This window comes from Pseudorasbora parva, chromosome 25 (genome assembly GCF_024679245.1).
Source record: "Pseudorasbora parva isolate DD20220531a chromosome 25, ASM2467924v1, whole genome shotgun sequence".
Lineage (NCBI taxonomy): Eukaryota > Metazoa > Chordata > Actinopteri > Cypriniformes > Gobionidae > Pseudorasbora > Pseudorasbora parva.
In genome coordinates this window covers 7,974,595-7,993,596 of record NC_090196.1, presented here as the reverse complement: position 1 = coordinate 7,993,596, position 19,002 = coordinate 7,974,595, and the positions used below count along the sequence as shown (strand labels likewise).

The 19,002-nt window shown below is 36.0% G+C and overlaps 1 protein-coding gene across 2 annotated transcripts; it reads left to right on the top strand.

Moving 5' to 3' along the window:
• The first annotated feature begins 1,348 nt into the window (after positions 1-1,348).
• Positions 1,349-12,424, top strand: spty2d1 (SPT2 chromatin protein domain containing 1). 2 transcript variants are annotated; one of them, XM_067436255.1, is made up of 6 exons: positions 1,349-1,837; positions 2,445-2,559; positions 5,947-7,473; positions 11,226-11,382; positions 11,518-11,595; positions 11,931-12,424. In XM_067436255.1, the coding sequence occupies exons 1-6, from the start codon at positions 1,778-1,780 to the stop codon at positions 12,028-12,030; spliced, it is 2,037 nt and encodes a 678-aa protein (XP_067292356.1). In that variant the 5' UTR covers positions 1,349-1,777; the 3' UTR covers positions 12,031-12,424. The 2 variants fall into 2 exon arrangements, with proteins under 2 accessions (XP_067292356.1, XP_067292357.1); XM_067436256.1 differs by having other exon boundaries at positions 11,748-12,424.
• Positions 12,425-19,002: the final 6,578 nt, after the last annotated feature.

Genomic DNA, 19,002 nt, shown 5'->3' with positions numbered 1-19,002 from the left:
AAATATGTCTAATTAAAGCAAGTTTTTGTATAACCCTCCTTTTTTGTTGGAAAGATTTATACCTATAAATGTAAACATACAAAAAGCAAACCCTACGTTTTTATCTTCAAACAAGAATTGAATTTGTTGGCTACTTAATACAATTTCAGTGTCTGTAAAGATAACTTTAAAAATATCTAGAATTTGTGACAATTTCTTTTCCTTTCTTTCTTTTACACTTTTTGGGAAATTATTTTCGATTGGTTATTTTATATAATCTTACTCAATTTATATATAATTTATATTTATTCTTCTTTATATAATTTATCTTGTTGACTATTATTGAAATATAGAAAACGTGTTTATTGTCTGAAAGATTGCTTGTGTGTTATTGTATCTCCTGTTTGTTAAAATTGCAAATATATATTAGTGCTGTCAAATTGATTAATTGCATCTGAAATAAAAGTTTGTGTTTTGTTCTGTGTATAATTATTAGGCCTATGTATATATATATATATATATATATATATATATATATATATATATATATATATATATATATATATATATATATATATATATACAGGTGATGTCAAATGCTTAGATTTTCTGCACTAATCAGCGATTGGTAAATCACGCACAAAAAATGAGAAATCAAACCGAAATCTCTTTTTCCGTGCATTAATCAAAATAAACAAAAAAGTATAAAGGGGCTGTCTGATCTTCTCTTTATTCCATTACAAATAGGAAATGAAATGATCAGACGGTGCTCCGTTTGACTTCTCTGACATCCACTAACTTTCCCTGATGATGACCTCTGGCCTAATTTCTGTAAGATCTGAATTTCTGTGGTTTGAATTTTAGAAAATTGAATTTGATGATCTGAATTTCTTCTTCATATGAAATCTTGAATCTGTGTTTTTAAAAACTGAATATTTACAGTCTATTAATTCAGAACAAAATATCTGCTGTTTGAAAACACATGTCTACACAATTTCGACAAAAAACATTTCAGATGTGTTCAATTTCAAAGCAGCACTATGTAAAATGCAATATTCAATTTTGTTAGATTACACTTGTCAAAAATTCAGATTTATACAATTTAAATTCAGATCATTTTGTCATATTTCTAGCTACAATGACAATTTCATACCCCTCCATGATTTCTAAGTGGGAAAATTTCCTCACTATATATATATATATATATATATATATGTAAAGGGTTATTTAGTTTTGTTATTTGTTGTCTACTATTTGTGGTCTAAGGTAGCTGTGACTTAAACATGTCATTAAAAGTTGTGAAAGAAGAGAAAAGATAATCAGAAGGAGAAGAAAACGCTGGTCTTAAACCACCGGAAGTGACGTGAAACGCGAACCGGATGACGTGGGTTTGGTTCTAGAACACAGAAATCTCACGAGAGGATTTCCAACATTCGCCTCGTTTTACAGCTTTTCTCTTTAATGTCGTTTAATGGCAATTTGGAGAAAGTGACACGGTATCACTGAGCAAAAACAAAACGAAACTTTTTTTGTAATAATCTGTTAGGATTTGCTCTGTTTGAGGGTTTAAATGTACAACAGCTGATCAGATATGGCGGACAGAAGCTGAAGGCTTTAATCGATGCGTTCCTGTTTTAGTTTGTTTCTCCTTCCTCTTAACTCGTTTGATTTTAACAGCTGGGGTGGTTTCAGTTGACCAGAGGCCGTGTTTACGGGCACAAAGGCTGGCTGAGGTGTGTGTGTGTCGACTGGCAAGGGTGTAGCTATTGCTATTAGCTAAAAAAGTGAGCGAGGGACCATGGATTTCGACAATGTGCTTTCCATCGCCACCCAAAACCAAGGGCTCAGCAACGTACCGGTATGTGTAAGCAGATATATAACGTTACACGCTAAAATAACAACATAAATTAGCCTGTGAAGTAGATTAAAATATGTGCAAGCAAATAAATGCCTTTGCTATGTAGTAGTTTTATTCATTCAAATGTTTTACTGGTTAAACATGTCAAACGAGCATGTTTTGAGCTAATAATCATACATTTTGCTATGTAACGTAATATAAAACCTATAGTTCACCCAAAAATGTCATCATTTCTGTCATTATGTTTATGTATGATTATATAGGTATCACCTGTATGACTTTCTTTATTACTGTTGAACACAAAATAAGATCTCTTGAAGAATGTCGGTAACCGAACAGTTGACGGACCCCATTGACTTTCATAGTAGGGAACAAAAAACTATAAGAAGTCAATGGGGTCTGCCAAGTGTTTTACCAACATATTTTAAAATATCTTCTTCTGTGTTAAACAGAAAATAAGAAAGTCATACAGTTTTGGACCAACTTTACGGTGAGTAAATGATGACAATTTTAATTAAGTAGATGACATAAGTGGCCTTATGTAGTCTCATATACACATATGCTCATACATGTTGCAATAGCTTTCAATCATGTCTGTCTTTTATAGAAACGGTATAGCTTAAAAACTGGTCCACCCAAGAAAGATGACAAAGTCAAAGGAGTTAATTCAGCTGCGGTGCAGGCCTTCTTGAAAAAACAGGCCGTGGAGCAAAGGAAAAAAGGTATCTCTTTTTTTCTGTGTAATCCTTGTTCAGCTATATATATATATTTATATATATAATTTCTCCTTAAATGCATAGTCAGCCAAGTCATAGTTTTCTTGTCCTCATGTCACTATAAACTGTGGAACACAAAAGGCTTCACTCTTCCATATGATTAAAATAAATAAATGGATGCAGTCAAGATGACGAATTACCATAAAAGTATTTATATTTAGACATCATGGCAAGGTTGATCTCGACAACATAAATGTCACAGATTTCAATGTAAAAATGACCAACTGTTGTACAATTTTTAAATCGGAAACCAGTTTAAATTATAAAGAGAACTACAATTCATATCTGTCTTTTATGTAAGGGGATTTATTATACTTATATCTTCACAGTTGCTGTTCTCATAAAATGTACTTTATGTATGCATCCATGCATGTATTTATACATGTATATTATCAAATCATGTTATCAGGATAAATCATTCACCTGCTTTTTCTTCTGCCCTCTGTCTGTTTTTTTTCAAGACACTTTGGTAACACTTTATTTTAGGTTGTCTACGTTACACATAGTTACTATGGGAAAGGAACTACTGCAAGTTGTGTAATTACATGCTACTAACCCTAAACCAAACCCCTATCCTAACCCTATAGTAAGTACATTTAGTTAATTGTTATTACTCAGTATGTAAACATAAGCAGTAACACAGACACATTAAAGTTAAGTGGAACCAACACTTCTCAAAACATTAAATGGCACACTCATGAAAAGGTAGCCCACGTAAAACTATATGATTAAGCTTCTTTGAATGGATTATAATAAAGCCCTCACATGCGCTTGACTATTTTGGTCATGCAATTAGTTAATAATTTTTCAAATACATTTTCTTTATAGAAATGCCTCTTTTACTACTATAAAGTGATGTCTCACAGACTCAAGTAATCATTTAGGGTGCTCCCATCGGGCCTATTACGATCACTGATGCTATGCATATGCAGTATTGGCTAATATCGATTACCAGAATAAATAGTCCAACTACTTTAACTATATAAAAAAGATAAGAATCATAAATTCAAAACTATAACTGTATTATTACATGTACAACATATTCCATTCCCTCTCTTAAAGGTGATTCGGAACAGCTTAAAGTCGTCATGAAATCAAAAACCAAATTTAAAGGGGGGGTGAAACACTCAGTTTCAGTCAGTGTCATGTCAATCTTGAGTACCTATAGAGTAGCATTGCATCCTGCATATCTCCGAAAAGTCTTTATTTTTTTTATAATTATATAAGAAAGATGCGCTGTTCCGAGTCTTTCCGAAAAAAGCAGAGCGGGTGGGGGCGTATCGTGTGAGCGGAGCTAAATAATGACGTGTGCTCGCTGCTGCTATTGTGTTGAGTCGAGTGCCGTAAAGCTGTGTCATCCCTAACAGCGGGAAAAAAACTTTATTCAAAATAAAAATATGGCTTTTAATCAGATACAGCCATACATCTATGATCCGGAATCAGACCCAGAGGCTGCAGTTGAACAGGAGCAGCAGCAAAAACGACTAGAGCAGGACGTCTCTATGTGGTACAAGTTATACACTAACTATATAATATGCTTAGCGGCTTGTGTTATTTACATATTTATACTTGAATTATATCGTCGTATTTTTGTCTTTGAAGGTGTACATGTGGGAAGTGCAGTTGTGCACGTGTGTTTGTGTGTTTACGCGTGGTTTGTGTAGACAGTAAGCGGACTGGTTTTGCACGGCAGGCAGTGTTTACATAGAAAGACACGGAATAGTAGCGCATTTGAATGAAGAAGCGCGCTTATTTAGTTCAACATATTTCCCCCCTCTTTGTGTATTGTTGTTTGGAGTGCTTTTACAATACACAAACATAAAGTTACACATATAGTGGCCAGCTAAACAAATGTACACGCACTACACATCGCATGCTCCATTGATCAACTATACGTGATCATGTTTGGGCTACTTGATGAGCATAGGCAAAAACACAGACATTTGAAGCAGTCTTACTCTAACGTTGGGACCTTTATCGTTGGGACTGCTCCATCCTTCAGCATTAGGCGATCGGGAAAATCCTTTGTCGAGCTGGGCCTTGTTTATGAAACAGTCGGCACCGAAATGCAGCGAACAGATATAAACATTCGCGCAACTCAGTTGCTGATCCGGAAAAGCAAATTACATCCACTGTTGCCTTAACGCGGGGGTTTTGGGGAATCTGTGCAGGACTGTCTTGGTCTGGCAACCAAAAACGCACTTTTTTGGTGACATTATGTGCACATCACCTGTCCAGCATCCTACAAGCCAGCGCTTTGATGGGCATAGCCTGTTACTTTCGCTCTCTCCCTCTCTCTCTCATGCGCTTCCGGTAGAATTGTCCGTAAGGCCCATACAAGGAAATTCCGCCCCCATTAACTTCAAAGGGGACGCATGATCTCAAAAAACTTGCCGAAACTTATGACTAACCGGAAGTAGTATTTTTGACAAAGAAATACTCCCATCAAACGTCCACCTTAACTTTTGAAACTTTGTCTATGTTTAGTATGGGAATCCAAGTCTTTAACAGTGTAAAAAGATCAGTATGCATGAAACAGCATTTCACCCCCCCTTTAAATTATTTGGTTAGCGCACATTACTAGTATTGTGGTGAGCAATTAATCTGTTAATACACAAAAAAATGGTTTGTCGTGGTAATCTTTAATCAAAATCTGAAAAATGTATTGGAATGCATTCCTTCTCTGATGTCAGTTTGATGGCTTGAACATGCTTAACCCTGATCATCAGTCTGAGCGAGGGATTGGAGAGGTGTGATAAAATAAAACCCTGCCCTCTATTCAATATTCAGTTTCACTTGGAAATACGTGCTCCCCACAGATTAATTAAATGTAAAAAAAAAAAAAAAAAAAAACTGAATAAATTAAATATAGAATAATCCTACTAAACAGCAGTAAGGGATTTTGTTTTTTTGTAAATATAATTTAATCTAATTTATTCTCGTTTTAAATTATTTAATTTGATCATATGACTTTTTAGACCTATAGGGCTGTTAACAATCAAATTAAATCATTTACACTGAAAAATTACAACTGCATTAAAGGGGTGATGAATTGAAGAATCATCTTTCCCTTGAACTTTTAATATATACAAGGTCATGGTAATATAAGAATATCCTGTAAGTTTCAGAGCTGAAAACTTCCTCGTTAGTCAAAGAAAAGCTTTTATAGACACCAGGCTCAGCAAACGGCCCTGTGCTTTATACTGACATCACTGCGCGACGTAGGTGGTGGCAGGTGACTATCTTAATGAGAGAGTCATTCATTCAATGAGAGAGAAAATTACACTTATATGATGCATATTATATTTATATCACTTTTCTTCTCCATTTTAGATCTACAGAATAAGAAAGCAAAAGAAGAGCTGTTGGCCAAAAGAGTGGAGCTGAAATCGGACAGGAAGGCACGAGCAATGGCTTCACGAACCAAGGACAATTTCAAAGGTTACAACGGCGTCCCTGTCATCGACCAGCCCAAAAGGAGGCATTCAAAGGAGGACAGATCAGAAGATCAGGAAATGTCAAACACGTATGATGATGATGATGATGATGGTATTAACTATGACTATGAGGGTACAGATTCTGAATCTGATGAACAAACCAGGCCTGTCAAGCCTCAGCCTCAGTCTCATTCTCGGGCTGAGTTCTCCAACAAAGCTGACATTAAACCGAAAAAAGCCAGTGCTCCAGCTAGGCCTGCCCCACCATCAATGAACTTTGCGGACCTCTTGAAACTTGCGCAAAAGAAGCAGTTTGAACCTGTTGAACTAAAAGTAGTGAAGAAGACTGAAGAGAGGCTCAGAACAGCAGAGGAGATTCGAGAACTGGAAATGGAGCGCAGGGTCAAGACACAGGGTAAAGGGAAGGATGTAAGACCAGACAAGAATTCTGGACTGAAAGACAGCAGATCTCAATCCAGCTCAAATTATCAGAAGAAGAATGTAGATCGAGACAGCAAAAATGGGAAATTGCCCAAGCCACAAGTGGAAAAGCACCAGTCAAGCAGTACCAGCAAAAAGCCAAAGCTCCAAGCATCCAGTGAACGAACTCCAGGTTCTGCCAAACTACACGGAGACAGAAACAACTCAGGCTCCTCAGGTGCCTTTAATGGTAAACCTGCCATGAAGTATGGTGCTCAGTTTAATGCCAAACAAGCACCACCTAGACCCTCTCAAGGCCAAAGGCCCACAACCTCAAGTGACCTTACCCCAAGGAAGGGGAATACCCCAATATCTCAAGGGAAATCAAGTATTTCGGGAAGTCGCACTGTAGTTTCTCCTGGTGCAGCTAGATCAGGTCAAGGACCACTCAAAAACACTTTGCAGGGTAGACCTAGTAACTCCGATAGAGGTGGGCAATCTCAGAAACCAGCAAAACCGGGACAGTTATCTCGACCTGGGAGTGTTGCTCCACCTCGACCTGGAAATGTTGCTCCACTTCGACCTGGAAATGTTGCTCCACTTCGACCTGGAAATGTTGCTCCCCCTCGACCTGGAAATGTTGCTCCCCCTCGACCTGGAAATGTTGCTCCACCTCGGCCTGGTAGCAACGGATCTGTACGACCCTCTTCTGGTGACCCCTCGAAGCAACCAAGACCAGGTGGTAGTTTGCAAGGTCAGCAAGTTCCTGGAAGCTCCAGGGCCTATATAAATGGACCAAATAGGATGGGAGGTAGTGTTCCTGGGAGACCGATAAATGGCATGGGCTCTGGCCCTGGAAGACCGCAGTGTACTGTTGTTTCAGAGACTATTTCATCAAAGAACTTTGCATCGAGACCTGGGATGGCTCCGAGGCCTCCGGGGCCACAAGCCCCCAGGACAGTGATTGGCCCCACAGGCCATAGAGTCTTGGTTAACCCTCCCGGTAAGAGAGAAGTTTCATTGATACTAATTGTTAGTAGGGGTGTGAACCTACACTGGTCTCATGGTTCAGTTCGATTACGGTTATTCATTATTAATTATCATTATCTGATCAAAGAAAACATGCTTCTTGAATGTATCAAACAAAACTCAAGTCTGGGCACAGAAGACAACAAGAGCATTTAGAACAAATACACAAAATAGTAAAAGCCACTTTTAGTAGTGGTCTGTCGTTCTGGAGAACAGCGATGTTATCAGCTTATTTTAATTTATCAAATAGCGACAATTTTGGCAGATCAATATTATAGTTTATAGAATTAATTAAGACCTAATTAATTAATATTATTTGTATATTTAGTTAAATAACTTGGATCATAATTTTAGTGTCCTCAACTGAGCAAGCCAAGCCAAACACGACAGCTTTTAAATTGCATGCTGTTTTACTGAAGCTAAAATGCCGTAACTTTTTCCTTTAGTGTATCCTTCAGTTAACATGGTAACAGGCAAGCCTACTTGCTTAGCATAGTGCTAATTGGCTTAATTTATATTTGCTACAAGATAATATTGAGATATCATGGATTTTGCAGATAGGTATAGGATCTTATACCAGGTGTTAAGACTGCCCCCTTAATAGTTGATTAAATCTTATTCAACGAGTAGTCAAAAAGCAGGAAATTCAAATGTCTGCCTATCATCCATCAATCTCAAATATGGCTTATTATTTGAAACTTGTAGGTAGTAGCAATTTTACATGGCTATCTGCTCCAGGGGGTTAATAAAAGCCTTCTGAAGTAAATGGCAGTACGCGAGTCGAGTTGCACTAGATATGTTGGATAGAGCAAAACAAAAAAAGGTCTAAAATTAGATTTTTAACGAAAAATGCCTGAGAATTTTGATATAAAAGAACAGGGTCTTGAGTTGCCCAGCTCTATCTGCATCTCTGTATTTTTAACTACTTGCAGAGAATTGTATTATTTTATTTTTATTTTCTTGCAATTCTGCAGGAAGGTAGCTCTCTAGGAGCAGGCTTGGTCACCCATATTCTACTGAGTGTGTGAAACTCTAGACGCAAGAAAATATCTAGTTAAAAATGCAAAGCTGTAGTCAACAAACAGTAATATCAGTTTTACACGTGAATATTAACATTTGAAAAAAAAAAAAAAAAAATTGATCACAGAACTAATCATGTGACCAGCTTACTCCAGACAGACCAGGCTATGATAAATGATATAAGGATTTGATGAAAACTTCTTTCTTATGCCCCAAACAAGACACTAAAGAGAATGTAACTTGTGGGTTACGTTGCCTGTTTTAGGGTTAACAGTCGAAGCTGCTAAACGTATTCAGCCAATACATACTCGTCTGTGTGCACTGAGCTATTTTGACATAGGCTTGTCAGATGTTTTGTCCAGTCCGTTGCAATTATCACTGTCGCTCATGGCAATTTCAGGAGGGAATCTCAGAAGAATTTAGTGGATTCACTCCTATAATTAAATGTGTGTCAGTAGCTGGTCATCTGCATGACAAACAAAAAAAATGATGAAGCAAGAAAAGCCTGAGCTCACACAACTTTAACCCCTTAACTGTCACCCCCTTTTTGAGAAGAGACTTGAAAATGCACTATCCAAACTTAAATGGCTGTAATTCAAGAATGCATTGGAAAACAGACCTAAGGTTACTCAGACCTTTCCGACAATGTGTTTTGTCAAGATTAGAAAATAATTTGATTATAAAGTAGTCAAATAAATGTTGTAATATGAAACCTGACAGCGCCCACTAGAGGAGGAGCCTACTAGAAGAATTTAGAGTACAGTTTCCATGGTAATGCAACGTCCGATTTCAAACCGGTTCTCACAGGAAGAATTCGTAAGCTTTCAAATGATACCTAATTTATGATAATTACTAAAATATATGATACAAAAAAAAAAGAGTCAAAATCAAATAATAAAGAGTGCCAAGCGTCCTGCCAGCGGGAAAGTGATAGGTAACACATGCTGCAAAATGAATCTCATTAACATTATACCTAAGCTTTGGTTTTATGATGAGCTGATTTGCTGGTGTGTAGATCTCAGCCAGTTAACATGTGCTAAACAAATACTTGTTTTTGAAGGATATAGTGCATGTTCATCAACTAACCTCACAAATGAGTACAAGTGGCTGGGTTTTACACACATGGAAAACTGTAACACACACATGCAGCAAATGTATTAATTGCATAGTCTAATTTTTTTCATAACGTGCAACATGTATGTCACACTGTACCTGTACGATTATTCGACTAATGGGTTAAATACCTAACTACTAGTCGACTAGAAAAATCTTTAGTTGGGGCAGCCCTACCAGATATTATACAATACCAGAATATTCCTTTAATTGTACTTGATGGGAGTTGATCATGGAAGCTTCTGCTTTTAGTGAATCATCTATAAAACTAGGAATACTGTTTTTCATTTGTTATATACTTGGTAATTTATGAAACGAGTGGAATTAATTTAATTGTTTCTTCTGTTATTTGAGTCTCTAAATTGTGTTAAATTTGCATGGAATTATGAATTATTTACACACATTCATTTGACTGGGTGAACCCAGCCTGATCTTCAGGCGATTTGATTTCACCCTGCAGCTCAGGCGGGAAAATTGTACATTTTATATCCTGCTTCCATTACAAATTATCGGGCACCAATCACAAACTGGCTGGCAGGTTTAAAGGGTTAGTTCACCCAAAAATGAAATGTATCTAATTTATGACTGGAACACAGTTTAAGATATTTTATATTTTAGTCCCAGAGCATATGCAGTCAATGCCCACTTTACTGTCCATGTCCAGAAAGGGAATAAAAACATCATCAAAGTAGTCCAATCCAAATATCAAAATACTATGAATTTATTCAGCATTGTCCTCTCTTCCGTGTGTCTCCAAAAAGATTCAAACCATTAATGAATCAGTGAATCGATCAATGCTGTGGGTCGCCAATGTCACGTGATTTCAGCAGTTTGGTGGTTTGACGCGATCCGACCTACTGAAATCACTTGACATTGGTAACCCGAATCATTGATCGCTTCACACCGTTTGAATCTTTTTGGAAGAACGCGGAAGAGAAGACAATGCTGAATAAATTAATAGTTTTCGATATTTTTGGACCAAAATGTATTTTCGATGCTTCAAGAGATTCTAATCAACCAACTGATGTCACATATGGACTACTTTGATGATGTTTTTATTCCCTTTCTGGACATGAACAGTAAAGTGGGCATTGACTGTGTATGCTCTGGGACTAAAATATAAAATATCTTAAACTTTGTTCCGATGATTAGCAGAGGTCTTACAGGTGTGGAACGACATTTGGGTGAGTCATTAATGACATCAATTTCATTTTTGGGTGAAGTAACCCTTTAACTACTGGCGGGTTTAACTAGACTGGGTAAACCCAGCCTAATCTGCCAGCGATTTCGCCCTGCAACTGTACGTTATCCAGATCATTGATCTGATTGGTTGAAGGACTATCCAATTAACAGAGCCATTTGAACTATGCCCATTGATCACGCCTCTTGTGCAGTAAAAATACAGAGGAGACTCCCCAGACCAATGTTTAATCTTAAAAGATTGCGCTTGGTCTGATGACAGCCAGACAACACATTCATTCTTGTGTTTTATAAATGAGGGCATTTGTCTTAAACTTGTAGACGGTAGAAAAATCAATGCCTTGTGTGAGTTCTTGCATGTTTTTAAAGTTGTATCTACTGTTATTTTTGAAGGACCATCGTTGCCCCCCATAACATCCACTTATAAACGGAAGTATGACGATGAGGAAGAGTACGACTCGGAGATGGATGACTTCATCGATGATGAAGGAGAAGACCAAGATGAAGTTTCAAAACATATCAGGGAAATCTTTGGCTATGACCGGTCCAAGTGAGTTATTTCCCATTTCTTGCCCATCAAATTTGATCTCGTTAGTTAAAGGTGACGGGAACAAATGTTAAAACAGCCTTAAAATGCAAGGGTTTTTTTTTGCGTACGTTGTGGTAACGTGTCCTGTTTCAATAGATATAAAGATGAAAGTGACTATGCACTGAAGTTTATGGAGAGCAGCTGGAAAGATCAGCAGAAAGAGGAAGCAAGGAGGTAAACCAACAAATTCTGCTTCATAATATGAGTGGAAAAATACAGGTTCTGACTGACTGATGTGGTTCATTCTCATTTTCACCAAATCATCACACTATTGCTTCTTTTCTGTGTGTTTCTTGTGTTATGCCTTGCCCTGATTGTCTGATTAGCCTGCGAATGGCAGTGTTCGAGGACCAGGAGGAGGAGAGACGAGAACTTGAGGAGATGAAGCGGAAGAATGCCAAGAAGAGAAAATGATTGTGTCCTGTTAGGCCGAAATAAATGCTTCTCCCTTTACGCAGAAGACCGCCGAAAGTTACTTCCATAATGACATCTGTTTTTTTCTGCTTCAGTTTACGCCTGGGTATCAAGGAGGATGAAGAAGAATTGCGACTGGAGGAGGAGGAGATGAAAAGAAAACTAGCAATGAAAGCAAAGCGGAAAAAGATTTAGTTTACTACGTTTCTTGACTTTGATCAAGTCTTATGTGGTTGGGACCGGGTGGAATGGAAATACCTACCTTGTGCCACTGACATTGTTACACTATTTATTTGAAAGCCCAAGCCACGGGAGCAGGTTTGCACTACCATAAGGCCATCTGACATAGCTGAGCTTCAGAGAAAATTATATATGAAATTAATATCTGAGAATCGCAATGGCAATTTTTGTATCTGTAGAAACTATGTAAGTATATTGATGTGGATGCCTTACATCTCAAGCACCAACTTCTTCAAAATTGGTCCTGATTTCAGGAGAGTTATTTTATTACTTGTACTATTTAATTGGTGAGAAAAGACAGAAGACTGCCATTTTTCCAATGTATTTTTTGTTAAAGTGATTTGACAGATATTGTTGTCCTGTCATTTGTTAATTCTGTTGTTGCTTTAATGGTGTTGCTTTAATTTCTGGTTACAGAAATCTGGAAGTAAAACGGTGGTATGCAACTCAAATATTAACTTTGTTCTGTGGACGTGTCACATTGCACAACATGTCCTTGTAATGGGAATGACATCAAATGTCAACATTTCTTGATTTGTCTAGACCTGAGGTTCCCAAACTCTTCCATCCCAGGACCCACCTAGACAAGTATAATCTATCTCAAGACTCACCAAAATAATTTAAGTCTGAATGCGGGGTGAGGGTGGGAGACCTTAATTCTCTTTAGAGCAGTTTTTATTTTCCTTGTCATAGTATGAATGAAATACCAGTTTAATTGCAATACAAACTTGGGGTACATTATACTTTTTTTTGTTTTTATATCAATTCAAATAGCTGCCTAATGGCTAGGTTGAAATAATGTGAAGAGTAAAAAAGTAATTTCTGCTGCCTCATCTGATTAACATAGACATGGCAGAACAAATTATATCTATCAGAATATTGCACACATACAAAAATTCAAGGTTGGAGCTGATTAAGCTCCAGTTCTGACCAGAAAGTTTCCCCAAACATACTGATAACATTTTCTCTCAGTGAGGCTACAGACAATAGTAGCGCAAGGGCAATATTCATCTTGATTCTTTAGTGTTTCAGTAAAAGGAAATATAATAAATGAAATACTTCTTTTTTTCATATCTGGAAGCTGGGCTAAGTAAGCAAACACTGTTTTTGCACTCCTGGCATGTTAGGTATGTGTGTTAGCTTGTATTTACTCGCAGTGCATTTGGCTGATTTTAGGTCAGGATGTCCACCTGGTTATATCAGAAGAGCTAACAGAGAGTGTACATAGTGATTGTGAAAGCAATTTATGTGTCAAGCTGAAGAAGTTCGTTGGCAATGTTTTACATATTGTTTCCCATCTAAATCCAGTTCGAAATAAAGTTAACTTGTACCGGTTGTACATGAGCGACAGGAAATCATCCATCCATTCTTTTCAACACTTTTAATCATGTATATTAAGCATTTATTTATTACAGTAATTTAATTATATACTGATTATACTGAAGCATTGAAATTATATAAAGTATAACTTATTCCAATGATTGTCATGAATTGTCATGGTGGATGGCAGATTAAATTTACTGCCAAGGTAATAATACAAAGTATAGTGTTATAAATGTCTAATATAAAAAAAAAAAAACTTGACTATATTTGTGAGTGAGATTGATTCTCAAATGAGAAAAAAAAAAAGTAGGGCTGGACTTAATTTTGTCCATCAGGAATGGATTGGATTGTTGGATGTTTGTGGTTTGCTATTGGTCTATCGTGACAGGTTGTCCCTCCCTCACGCCAGTAAACACATCAGAGATGTTAAGAGATGTTTTCATAAAAATATTCAACAAAAAAAAAGAAAGAATTAGAATTAGTCCATTTTGATTTCATGGTGATGTGAAATCATACCGAACTACAGACCAAACCCCGTCAGTGATTTCTTTTCATAATGGTGAGTCCTGTAAAAGAGTTAGATTTAAAAATAAAGTTTAATTTGTTTATATTATACATCGACCTGACAGGTGAAGTGAATAACACTGATTATCTCTTCATCACAGCACCTGTTAGTGGGTGGGATATATTAGGCAGCAAGTGAACATTTTGTCCTCATGTGTTAGAATAGAAGCAGAAAAAAGCAGAGCATATCCAAAACTGCAGCTCTTGTGGGGTGTTCCTGGTCTGCAGTGGTCAGTATCTATCAAAAGTGATGAAAGGAAGGAACAGTGGAGAACCAGAGACAGGGTCAAGGGGGGCCAAGGCTCATTGATGCACGTGGGGAGCGAAGGCTGGCCTGTGTAGTCCGAAAAAAAAAAAAAACAGACGAGCTACTGGAGCTCAAATTGCTCAAGAAGTTAATGCTGGTTCTGATAGAAAAGTGTCAGAATATACAGTGCATCGCAGTTTGTTACGTATGGGGCTGCATAGCCACAGACCAGTCAGTGTGCCCATGCTGACCCCTGTCCACCACCTGTGTCGTTTATGGGAACACATGGCACCAGGATGCACTATGGGAAGAATTAAGGCAAGCCGGCGGAGGCATTGTGATGCTTTGGGCAATGTTCTGCTGGGAAACCTTGGGTCCTGTCACCCAAATTCTCCAGATCTCAATCCAACCGAGCATCTGTGGGGTTTACCCCTTGGGGGGCCCCTCTTTTACCAGAACTGTGACCAACTAGAGCTGTATAATTAATTGTTAAAAGATTGTGAACTCAATTCAAAATCTTCCGGAATCATCAGGGCCCAGGCAAGGTTAAAGGCCAGGTAAGCCCCCCATATGAAAAAAACCTATATGGTTCATATATGCGACCATATATGTTCCTTACTTAAATCAGTCAGAATTATCTTAAATGTTTAATGTAAGTCCCATATATGTCATACACAAAATCAGACCGTTTATGGCCCATTTCATACTAAAAAACACACAGAAAACTTTTGGGTCATGTATGAATCCTGCAAAAATCTTATATGAGTTTTACATGTAAACTGTATGCAATGGTATATGGTATTAGTAGAAAATACATGATATTCATATACAAATCATATAAAGTTCTTATACTGAATCATATGCTAGTCATATAGGATTTATTTATATTTTGTGTCATTTGTTTATATGGTTTTTATACAGATTTCATATTTTTTTAATAGGGAAATGGTGTGTTAGCTCTTCAAGTTTATATGATATAATATAACATATAATAATAACATATAAACAACATATAATAATCATACATGATTTCAGTCAATATTACAACATCTCTGCATATACTAACCATATATGATTTCAATCAATGACATACACAAATTTGTGATGGAAACACTTTTATTTCAACACAAAATAAAATAATCAAATTATACTCCACATGAGTAATTTACAATTCCAACTTGATAGCAAACTGAACTTTGCTCAGAAAGAAAACAAAACCCAAAAAACAACAACAAAATACATTGAACACAGTGTCATGGCCATCAATCAAAGATAATGAACGGATTAGTTCACCCCAAAATGAAAATTGACTGATAGTTTACTCACCCCCATCTCATCCAAGATGTTCATGTCTTTATTTCTTCAGTGGAAAAGAAATTAAGTTTCTTGAAGAAAACATTCCAGGATTGTTCATCATATAATGCTTTTCAGTTGCAACCAAAATGTTGAAGGTCCAGATCAACGCCGTTTCAAAGGGCTTCATAGCCTCTGCGTGATCCCGGATGAGGAATAGGGTCTTATCTAGTCAAACGATCAGTCATTTAAAAAAATGAATATACTTTTCAACCTTAATTGTTCAACTTGCTGAGCTCTGCGAGGTGCCAAGGATGACGTAATCACGTGTAAATGGTCACATAGACGTAGGCAGAAGTCCCGCCCTCGTGTTTACAGAGCACTCATGTGAAGACTAATAAACGCCCTTTAGCATAAAACAATTTTCAACTTCAAAATTATCCAATTTCGTTGTTTTACCTTTTTTTTATTTGCTAGAGGGCATTTGTATTAGTCTTCACATGAGTGCTTTGTAAACACGGAGGTGGAACTGCATTGATTTGGACCTTCAGTATTTTGGTTGCAACTAAAAACCATTATATGATGAAAAATCCTGGAATATTTTGTTCAAAAAACTGAATTTCTTTTCGACTGAAGAAAGAAAGACATGAACATCTTGGATGACATGGGGGTGAGTAAATTATCAGGACATTTTAAAAAATCTTTTAATGAAGGCCTTCTGAAGAGAAGCTATGCATTTTTTATTAAAAAAATATCCATATTTTTGACTTTAGACTAAAATATCTATCTTCCGGCAGTCAACCGTGCGTGTCTACTTACGCCAAAAGAGTGACCTCTGACCTGAAGCATGATGTATTGATGAATGCGGTTATGCAGAGAATAGAGGAAAACAAAACACTGGTCACGAATTTGAATTTAAAGAGGATTCGATAAAAGAGAAGCGCTTGATTTTGTTGCCCAGAGAGACGTTGAAGCTTACGCTACTCCTACATCGCATCACTCAGGTCACTCTCTGGTTGCAAGTCGTCTGCCATGAGCTGGTTATTTTAGTCAATAAGGTTATAAATATGGATATCTATATCAGTATCTATATCAATTACTATATTAACTTATTTCACATAGTAATTATAGTACACATATTAAAGCTTTATTTGTTGTGTTCTGAAAATAAATGAACGTCTTATGGGTTTGGAACAACATGAGGGTCATTTTAACAACATACATTTTTGGGTGAACTAAACGTTAAAAATTGACAAAGTTTAATAAACACTGTAATAATGTATTGCTCATTGTTAGTTCATGTTAGTTAATACATTACAATAAAGTCTCATTTGTTAACATTAGTTCAAGTCTTACAACTCACATTACATAAACTTCTTCAACACTTCCCATTCAGAACTGAACCAGTCCTCATGGGATGAACCTGTTCTTCTTGCGTGGTCTTCAGATGTTTTCATGAAGATCTTTCTGTGGAAGAAAAAGAAAATCTTCTTGACCACCTCATACAAGAATATTAGAAACACGTTTCATTATAATGTTTTTTCCAGTATAACAATATATTCTTATACAGTTACTTACTTTCTATTACAAAATTGTAATATTGTACATCATTTAGATTCATATATGTTGCAGCTACATGAATGCAAATTATAGAAGTTTATATTTTAGCTATATTTTAACTACATTACAGCAATTTGCAAACTCAAGTTCACTAAAACATTAACTCTTTTAAAGTGAATTGGCACAAAACAGACTATTAATGATGACAAAAGGAACATACCGGTAAACAAATCACATTACATTTATTCTAACCTTTGCGTTTTGTCAGTGTCACACAGCTTTCACTGTGTCACACAATCGTTGTATAACGTTATCTATGCAAACCATGAGCTTTAGGGTTTAACTTAGTTACCAAATTACATAGTTAAACAACTAGAATAGTTGTGTTTTACATTTGATCATTTAGCAGACGTTTTTATTCAAAGGGACTAACAAATGATGAGACCAATCATATAGTTTAATAACTTTAATACAAATATAAGCATTTTTCACTTGTTTTTGCACATTAAATACTTGTAATTTAATTTTTGCACGTGCGCGCAGCATAATTAGGCTTAACGTTACCTGTACGTTACCTAACACTAAGGCTGTGGCACCGACATGATAACAGAAACGAACAATTTACAAATCTTTTAGCAAATCTTGCCATTAAATAAGTTAACATTTGCATTGAGAACGACATGACAAACACAAATCTTACCTGGAGCTCGACACTTCGCGGTCCCGCTGGGAGGCAATCATATCACGGAGACAACAAGAACCCGCGATTGATTTCCTCCTGGCCGCGGCGCGTTGACGCATGCGCAGTTTGCGATGACAGAACTAAGGCTATTTTTGTTACAGAAATCTTCATCGTCTAAGCCTAACGCTTAGAGTGAGTGTTTAATAATTATTTTTTTTAATATTGTTGATATTGCTGTTAACAAATAGTTTGTATGGGTAGAACATTACGAAACAAATATATGGGAATATACTGCAATTATATGCAAAATAGCCTATATTAAAGGAAATATAAAGGAATAAAGGAAACTAAAGCCTTTTTTAATATAGCTACTGCAATGTATGCATATTGACTATATTTATAAAATATGGCTATATTTTAACACATACAATATTTAGTAATTAAGATATAAATAGTATTACATGTAATATCCATTAAGTTGTATCCTTTATTGTGTAGCCTTACTGTATATTGAATTTCCCATATTAATGTGAATGCATGTACAAACATAAACACTTTTACAGAATGAGTTACAACAAATTTCTACTTCCCATCATGCTTTACTTCTGATTTAAAGGAGGTTAAATGTTAAAATTAATGGTTATTTCATGTGTTTTGCTCAATTTAAAAAAACTGTAAAACTGTTACTTTTATTAACAATAATGTCGGTGCACTTTTCAGCAGTTACAGCTCTTTGCTTAATATGTAGGAACATGCCAGTGTGCTTGACTTGTGTTATTGTTAACTGTATGTGTGTGTGTGTGTATGTGTATATATATATATATATATATATATATATATATATATATATATATATAACCCTTTGTAATTGTTAACATTTTCATAAGTAACTGTAATATAATAGCACTTTCTCAGTAACGGACTACAGTTCCTTTTATTTTGTAATATATATTATTTTGTTCAATATATTTTTGGGTATATCATCACATGCACATCAAATAAAATGACATACATTATGATATATAAGTAAATATATTGTCACAATTTTTTAATTGAAAGCAGCAATTCCTCATGTATTATTAAATATTGTAATATATTTATCCTGTATATTTTTAATATGCAGTTAAATAATTTAATATATTTATCATTCACATATATAAGGAAATATTTTCTTTGTGTTAGGGTTACCCATTTTTATTCGTTTTACTTGCTAATTAATTTACTAAAGTAAAATCTCACTGATTTGCAGGGGTTGTAT